Consider the following 9,282-nt stretch of genomic DNA (forward strand, 5'->3'; position numbering starts at 1 on the left):
CCCAAAAGGCACTATAAACTCGAAGAATCGCACTAAAAAGTTAGGCAAGAATTTTAAAACATCTTTCTGAAAACATGTTTCAGGCCAAGAACGCCGGAAATCGCAGTTTTTTTTTTTTTTTTTTTGAGATAGAGTCTCGCTCTGTCATCCAGGTTGGAGTGCAATGGCACGACCGCCTCTCGAGTTCAAATGATTCTCCTGCCTCAGTCTCCTCAGTAGCTGGAATTACAGGCACCCGCCATCATGCCCAGCTAATTTTTGTATTTTTAGTAGAGACGGGGTTCCACCATGTTGATAAGGTGGGTCTCGAACTCCTGACCTCGTGATCCACCCGCCTCAGCCTCCCAAAGTGTTGGGATTATAGGCGTGAGCCACCGTGCCTGACCACAGTCATCAAAATTTCTATGGTGGTGTTAGGAATTAGTGATACGTGGGTGGAAAAAATGAAAGGGTTAACTTTTGAGTTTTTAAAAATTTAATGAAAACCAATCAATAGCAAAATAAACTGACATCTACTGACCTAATTTGAATATTCAATTTTCAGGTGGTTTTATTTTACCTCATTTTATTGCAAAAGCTGATGGAAATAAGAAATTCTGTCACAAAATATTGATTAGTATGAGAAGTTAATAAAAGGGATAAGAATATAAATACACGTACTTGAGAATGAGTCATGGTGAGTTTTCTTTTACCTGATCTCAAAATTATTAAAGCAGCTTTTTCTCAGATAAAATGAATATACATCTGGAAGTAAGAGCTAGCAACAATATTTACAAAAGTAATGAAAATAGAAACAATCAGGGCATTACATATCGAAACACTTAATATTCTGAATGCAGGCATATCAAATAAAGAAAAATGCAATTTTCACACTGAATATGCAAAAGTGAAAAATGATTTGATATTAATGGAACAGAGGACTTAAAATTTTCTATCCAAACTAATTGCCTTTGATGATATGTGGAAGGAAAAAAAGCTTTTAAGAATTTTCTTTTCACCTGGTTAAGCTTTCTTTATAGCTCATAAGCTCTTACGAGGCTTTAAAAAAATTAAAAAGCACAGTAAATTTACAGTTGTACTTCCAACTATATGCATAAATCCTCTCCTCCCAACTTCATATATTTGTCCAAAAAAATTTAAATGTGCTGTCAGCAATATCATGTAATCTGTGCTTTCTATTATGAAGATTTCTACGCCCAAGCCAATTTCAACATTTTTTGTTAGATTATAGCTTTAGAATGTTTTTAATTGAAAAATAAGTGTAATTTTGAAGTCAGAAAAACAAAGTACCGATTACTAAGAGAACTAATTATTGCCTTCTTTTCCTCAGAAGATGTGTTAGTTTAATAGATACACACAGTATGGGTCTCCATCCCCTGTGCAAGACAACTGGGAACTTCCATAGCTCTGAGGTTTGAGAACAGCTGAGCTGCAAAGACACTCAGAAGAGTCTAAAAGCTCCTGCTGAGGGTTCTAACTGCCAGAGCTTTCAAAAATCGGTGCTTTTTTTCCCAGTAAAGGTACAGCACATAATTACAGCGATGTACCAAATTCAATTCTGTGGGAGGCAGGTTGGAGGACAAGTCAGTGGGAAGCTATGCAGCCAATCTACCCCTAAACAAGATTATTGATCACAGAAATATGTGGGAGCGAGCGTATCTCCCTTACCAGAATCTGTCTCTAGACAGAGGAAAAGTCTCTGGGTTTTTCTATTTTTTTTTTTTCTCTTTATTCCAACTGGTTGCACATGATTATAAGCAAACCTAATGATGTGGCTGCTAAAAAAACCCAAAGGTTAGAGAAAGCTTAGTAGCTCAGTTACTGCCTTAGATAAGTTTCTTTCTTTCACAATTTTCCCCAGTTTTGTCAATTTTATTGTTTTTTTGTGATTGGTTTTTGTTCCTAAGACAGGTTCTGGTTCTGTTGCCCAGGCTGGAGTGCAGTGGTGCAATCTCGGCTCACTGTAACCTCTACCTCCCGAGCTCAAGTGATTCTCCCACCTCAGCCTCCCAAGTAGCTGGACTATAAGCACACAGCACCATGCTTGGCTAATTTCTGTATTTTTTGTAGAGAGGGGGTTTTGCCATGTTGGCCAGGCGGGTCTCAAATTCCTGGGCTCAAGCGATCAGCCTGCATTGGCCTCCCAAAGTGCTGGGATTCAGATGTTAGCCACCTCGATCAGCCAATTTGTTAATTATTCATTATCATTATTTTAATGAATATTGCAAGAGTAATCTAATTTTTGGCATATTTATAACCCTAACTGATGAGATTTTGTGTCTATGATCTAAGAAGTTATATAATCATGGAAACACTATAGGGCACTACACAGAGCTAGAGTATTAAAATCAGGAAATAAGGCCAGGTATGGTGGCACACAGCTATAATCCCAGTGCTTTGGGAGGCTGAAGCAGGAGGACTGCTAGAGTCCAGGAGTTCAACACCAGCCTGGGCAACACAGCGGGACTCCATGTGTACAGAAAACTTTTTTCTTTTTTTTTTTGAGGGGGAGTCTCGCTCTGTCGCCCGGGCTGGAGTGCAGCGGCCGGATATCAGCTCACTGCAAGCTCCGCCTCCCGGGTTCATGCCATTCTCCTGCCTCAGCCTCCGGAGTAGCTGGGACTACAGGCGCCAGCCACCTCGCCCGGCTAATTTTTTGTATTTTTTAGTAGAGACGGGGTTTCACCGTGTTAGCCAGGATGGTCTCGATCTCCTGACCTCGTGATCCGTCCGTCTCGGCCTCCCAAAGTGCTGGGATTACAGGCTTGAGCCACCGCGCCCGGCCCAGAAAACTTTTTAAAGAAATTAGCCAGGCATGGTGGAACTTGCTACTCAGGAGGTTGAGGTGGGAGGATCACTAAAACCTAGGAGTTCGAGGCTGCAGTGAGGTAGGATCTCACCACTGCACTCCACCGTGGCGGACAGAGAAAGAACCTGCCTCTTAAAAAAAAAAAAAAAAAATCGGGAAATACTATTTATGGTTTAAGGAGAGGAAAGGTTTCGAAAAGGAGCTTAAACTCTTTTATATTATCAAATGTCACATAGATACAGAATAAGATAGGACTGAAAGAGTCCACTTGATTTTCCATTCATGCAAATGCATTCAAGAAATATTTGTTAAGCACAGGTGAATAAAATCAACATGACTCATCCATTTATAGAACTTGCAATATAGTTGGGATTATAGACAGTCAAGAAGTAACCTCATAAATAAACATTTAATTAAAATCCATGATAATTTCTAGAAAGGAAAATGTAAAAGGTAATCTGGGAGACTTTAGTAGGGAGATCTATTTCTGACTGAAAGGCAAATGAAGGTACCACTGGGAAAGCAAAAATTAAGCTATGACTTGAAGTATAAACAAGAGAGGGAGGCAACAAGCGGGAGTAAAAGAGCAGCATGTGCAATGGTCCTGAGCAGGAAAGAACATGGCAAGTTCAAAAATAAAATGTGGCTGAGGCATAGTGAGCAAGAGGCCAAATAGCAGGTGATAAAAGTAGGAGAGGTGGGCAGGTGCCAGACCAGATAGTATATTCTAGGTCACAGTAAGAAGTTAACGCTTTAGCTTCAGTGCTATAGAACAGCACTGGTATTTTAAGCAGATAAAAATTATGATGCAATACAGATACACTCTAGAAACATCATACTAAGAGTTGTGCCGAGACGGATTTGGAGAAGAGCAAAAGTGGTAGTGGGAAAAACCAGATAAATGTATATTGTGATGGTTAATTGCACTGATGATTCTGGCTTGGGCTAAGATGGTGGTGATGGAGACAAAGAGAAGTGAGTATACTTGATGTGTATTTTGGATGTGAACAGGATTTAAGGGACTTTCCTAGTTCAATTTCAATGCATTATTTAAGGCAGAATTCTGATCACCATTGGTTGGACAGTGAATGAGAGTTAAGGAAGTAGAGAGAAAAACGAGACTGATCTTTGAAAAAAACTGATGCTAGGAAATGGAGAGAAGGCAGTAGCAAGCAGAAACCTCAGTCAGGAAGGATTTTCATTCATCCATCCACCTATCTATCCACTCCTTTCCAGGCAGCAAATGACTGAAGATTTTCTTTCTTTCTCAACAACAGAGCAGAGTGGAAACTGACAAATTGAGGAAGTAATAAAACAACTAACAGAAGGAAAGCAAATAGGAGATACTACCACCTAAAGCAGGCAGTGCATAACAAAGCCCAAAACTGAAGTGAGAAGATTAGCATGTAGTAGAGCATCACATACACACCCACATACCCACAACCCAGGAGGACAGTGGCTAAAGCACTGACAGACTGCTAACATTTGAATCATTTGAATTCTGTGACTACTAGTTACCGTGTGACCTTGGACAAGTAAACTAATCTTCCTTGGGCCCAGTTTCCTCCTCCCTTTTTTTTTTTTTTTTTTTCTGAGACGGAGTCTTGCTCTGTGGCCCAGGCTGGAGTGCAGGGGCCTGATGTCAGCTCACTGCAACCTCCGCCTCCCAGATTCAAGCAATTCTCCTGCCTCAGCCTCCTGTGTAGCTGGGATTACAGGCATGTGCCACCATGCCCAGCTCATTTTTGCATTTATTTATTTATTTTAAATGGAGTCTCATTCTGTTGCCCAGGCTGGAGTGCAGTGGTGCTATCTTGGCTCACTGCAAGCTCCGCCTCCCGGGTTCACACCATTCTCCTGCCTCAGCCTCCCAAGTAGCTGGGAGTACAGGTGCCTGCCACCACGCCCAGCTAATTTTTGCATTTTTAGTAGAGATGGAGTTTCACCATGTTAGCCAGGCTGGTCTCGAACTCCTGACCTCAGGTGATCCGCCCACCTCAGCCTCCCAAAGTGCTGGGATTACAGGCGTGAGCCACCGCGCCTGGCCAATTTGTGTATTTTTAGTAGAGATGAGGTTTCACCATGTTGGCCAGGCTGGTCTTGAACTCCTGAACTCAGGTGATCCTCTTGCCTCGGCCTCCCAAAGTGCTGGGATTACAGGCATGAACCAACACACCCGGCATCCTCATCCTTAATATGGAGCCATTAATAGTGCCAAACTCACCAGGTTGTCGTGAGAAATACATAAGTTGGTGGAAGTAAAAATGCTTCTCATAGAATCTGACAAGTTAAGTCCTCAATATTTATTTTGTTTCTATCCATACTAATAGCAACAGCAATAATGTTAATGATAATTGAGCTCCTCTTTTTCTGAGGTTTGACACAGACTGAGTAAGTAAAAGATATATAGCTAGAGAAAACTTTGTAGGTAGAAGAGATATTGGAGGTTCTGAAGTCAAAGTGCTTTCTTTATTCTCTGGCAAGTAACAGGTTAGGATGTTCGTGGTAAGTTAAAAGAATGGGGAGGAGACAGAAGACTTGAGGAGAGAAGGAAAGGTATGGTATGGCCACTATGGAAAAATGAAAGGACGCAGAATAGGGAGCGAGTGAAATAACTGTTAAAACGGCAGTGAGAGTCTGATTGAGGTAAAGGCTAAAATGTCAAAAAGATACCAATTGACTCACTTCACCAAAGGGAACAGAAAGGAAGAAAGCAAGACAGTCAGAAGTACAGTGAGAATGTAAAGGAGCTTGGATTTCATTCTGTAAATTCAGGGAGATACTGGAGGTTTTCCATATAGAAATCATGTGATAAATACACTAATAATGTTAACAAGAGAAGAGAGCAGAGGCAATGAGCCTTTCCAGTTTGGAGCCTCTCTCATTACTGCAGATGATTCTATTAAACAATTTCCAAAATTGTCCTCACATTAGGCTGTTGATATATGTTTAAGGGTTAAAAAGTGTTTGGATGTATACACACAGAAGTGAACTGAATTTCAGCATACACCTAGAGAAATAAGTTTTAGCAGAATTTCTATTGTTACAGATTTAAATTATACTACTTTCTAATTTCAGGCTCAGACTTGGGCTTAATAATTGTCCTGTAATTCAATTCTATAAACATTTATTTACTGTCTATTTTATACATAATATTGTTCTAAACACTGAAAAGTACACGTTTAAAAGACTAACGTATATCATTGTTTAAAAAACATTTCCTTGATGTGAATGCACCTAAACTTTATTGGGCAAATCCTGATTGATACTATCTTAGATAATTTACATGGTGTAAACTAGTTTGTAATGTCCTTAACTTTTTTCCCCCCACAGACATGTAGCTAAGAATGGTGAGAGTAAATAAGGGGACTAGGTTACTTCATGTACACACAACCTCAGAATTATTTATGGTTATGTGCATAAACAAGAAATCTCTTCCATTTTCTATTATGCTTTTAGTTCAGAAGGTATATTGCTTTTTATGTCCCCAAACTTCATTTCCTCAGTGTGGTACCAAGGATATGCCTCTTGAAAGGACTTGCTTGGCAAACTAATACATCTTCCAAGATAAACTGCATTCAGAAAAAAAAAAATGACTTCAGAGAAATTGTGTAGTATACCTACTGTAAAACTCATAACCATCATGACACAGCTGAATTCTCAGAGGGTATATAGCCTTGCTTCAATTATAATATGAATCCAAGCAGCTCAGGCTTCAAATGTGGACTTTGGTCTAAATAATTGCATTACTCAATATTGTGCTAAATTGCTTTTAGTTAACAAATGATATCTATCAAATTTAGAATTTAGTTAATTCACCTTGTTCAAAAATAAGAGAAATAAATACCTTTCTCAGATACCATTATATGCTCTATCTGATCCCAATTATACATTCCTGATTTTCTTTGCAAGAATTTGACAGAATCCTTCTACATAAGTGTAGTCAATGCCATGTCTCAAAATTAATAAACTCTAAATATGGGTGAGCATTTATTGCACATGTTCAAAAGGAACATGCTCAGTCCCATCTAGCACAGTTTGACTTTAAACAGGATTTTTAAACTGCAAGGTATCAAATTAGATCAATTCTAACATACTATACTATTTAAAAGTTTACAGAATATTTTGGATAAGGCTGAAAATGTTTGACTATTAGGTCCAATGGTAATTTTTAAATTCTTAGTATGCAAATGGAAAATGTTCAGGGAGCCAGGGTAAAGTTGGTGACCATAATGGAGCTATTTATTCATATGGCAAACAAACTTGCACTGAACACCTAAGTAAAAAATAGCTTTTTCTCCAAGAAATTAAATAAATCATAGTGCCCTCTTTTCCTGCCATTTTTTGTTTTTGTTTTTGTTTTCTGTCAACTATTTGAATAGTCAGTTTGGGGAATACTTAATATATAACTATAATCTGGAATTCAAAATTTATACTTATTCATCTTTTGTACCCCTTAATATGAAGGGCGGGATAAGAAAAAATAATTCATTCTAATAATAATTTAACTACATGATGATTTCAAGACATGATGTATAAGATTTTCTTCCCAACTAAAACAGCACGTTTCAAGCTTTAAATCAATTAATGACACTATATGAAATCTAAAATCCTTGTACTTTTTCTGACACGATATATACCCTAGAAAAAGAGTCTCTATTACTTTGCTAATTATCTAGTAAATATCCTTTTATTTTAACCTATTTTTGGGGGGTCAAATTCTAACATTAAGATCTAAATGGAAGGAAAAATAGCCCACATAATAATAATGTATACTGTTTGGATATATTAATAGAATTAAAAATTGGCACTGTTATACAAAAGATCCCCTGAGATATTTTGAAGTATTTTATGAATGAGAATATTTTATTATTTTTCAATGCCATGACAAATAATAATAGGTAAAAAAGGATTTTTTTCTGACAGCCAATATTATATTAAATTATGTAGCGATACAGTAATGAAAAAATAATTGATAACTGAAATGTCTTTCTTTTCACTGTTTCTGGCAAGTGTTAACCTCCCAGCTGAGTTTGTGGTCCCTCATGTTGGATACATACCACAACTCCAAATTGTTCAGGCTCACAGAGGTCATCATATTCATTCTTAAGCTCTGCTAATTCATTGAGTATCTTCTGATCAGGAAGATGTTTCACAAGGTTCTAAAAAGAAATAAAAGTATAAAAGTTTAGTGTTTTAGTATTAGAATTTTTAAACATGTGTTAACAATTATGAAAGTGATTAATTAGGACAGGAAATTTCTGATTATGGTTCTGTTATGGTACCAGAGTATCAGCCCTTCCCCGCCCCTCCAAAATTTGACCTAAAAATGAACTACAATAAATTGTGAATAAAATGTATAAACTTGTTTGGTATTTGTACAATATAGCATATACATATTGGATAAAAGATCACATAAGAATAAATGGTATTCCAAAATTGAGTAAACTTCTGGGACTTAAACATATAGAATAATTTTTAGGCTTTATTTCCAGTCATAATAATTAGTCAATCTAAACTAAAAACAGAAAAATACTATGTAGAATTTGCTTATGTACGATAATACTAAAAAAGAAAGGATCAACTCTACTATTCATAATTTTTCAAAACCTGGAATCATCTTCAATCTTATAAATTACACTTGGTTTGCACAACATCTCCCATTACCTACAATGTCTATATTTAAGTACACAACGCATTCCTACTTTTAATGGAGAATCAAGCAAAAGTGATGAAGTCTGATGCACGCTCAAATTTGATGACTCTTATGAAGTGAATGTGTCCCTCCAAAATCCTTATGCTGAAATCTAATTCTCAATGTGATTATTCTTAAAGGCAGCGCCTTTGAGGGGCAGTTAGGTCGTAAGAGTGGAGCTCTCACAAGTACGATTAGTTCCCTGTAAAGAAGAGGCCAGAGAACTAGCTTGCTGTCTTTCCACAATGGAAGCATGCAATGAGAAGTTAGCAGTCTGCAACCCAGAAGAGGGCCCAACTATGTTGACATCCTGAACTTGGACCTCCAGCCTCCAAGATAGTGAGAAATAAATTTCTGTTGTTTATAAGCCTCCCAGCCTTATACAAAACACCCCAGCTAACAAAAGCAAAATGTACATTCTTCTCAAGTGCACATAAAACATTTTCCAGGATAATCATGTCAGGCCACAACACAAGTCCTAATACATTTTAAAAAATTAGTATCATACAAAATATCTTTGTGATCACAAGTGAATGAAACTAGAAAGGAATAACAGAAGGAAAAGTGGAAAATCCTCAATTATGCAGAAATTAATAAATAAAATTTTAAGCAACCAATGGGTCAAAGAAAGAACCACAAGGAAAATTAGAAAATACCTTGAGAGGAATGAAACTACAAATACAACATATCAAAACATATGGAATGCAGTGAAAGCAGTGCTAAGAGGGAACATTATAGCAGTACATGTCTACATTAAAAAAAAAAAAAAGACTTCAAA

General features: G+C 37.4%; 1 protein-coding gene across 4 annotated transcripts in view; it reads right to left on the bottom strand.

Annotated features, from left to right (window-relative positions):
* The window catches only part of DIAPH2 (diaphanous-related formin 2), a 940,316-nt gene that overhangs the window by 516,557 nt on the left and 414,477 nt on the right, over positions 1 to 9,282 (bottom strand). For all 4 annotated transcript variants that reach the window (XM_011937272.1, XM_011937270.1, XM_011937273.1 and 1 more), the window contains one exon: positions 7,870 to 7,971. In XM_011937272.1, coding sequence (XP_011792662.1) covers positions 7,870 to 7,971 — 102 coding nt within the window. The remainder of the gene's footprint in view (positions 1 to 7,869; positions 7,972 to 9,282) is intronic.

This window comes from Colobus angolensis, unplaced genomic scaffold (assembly GCF_000951035.1).
Source record: "Colobus angolensis palliatus isolate OR3802 unplaced genomic scaffold, Cang.pa_1.0 Scaffold161, whole genome shotgun sequence".
NCBI lineage: Eukaryota > Metazoa > Chordata > Mammalia > Primates > Cercopithecidae > Colobus > Colobus angolensis.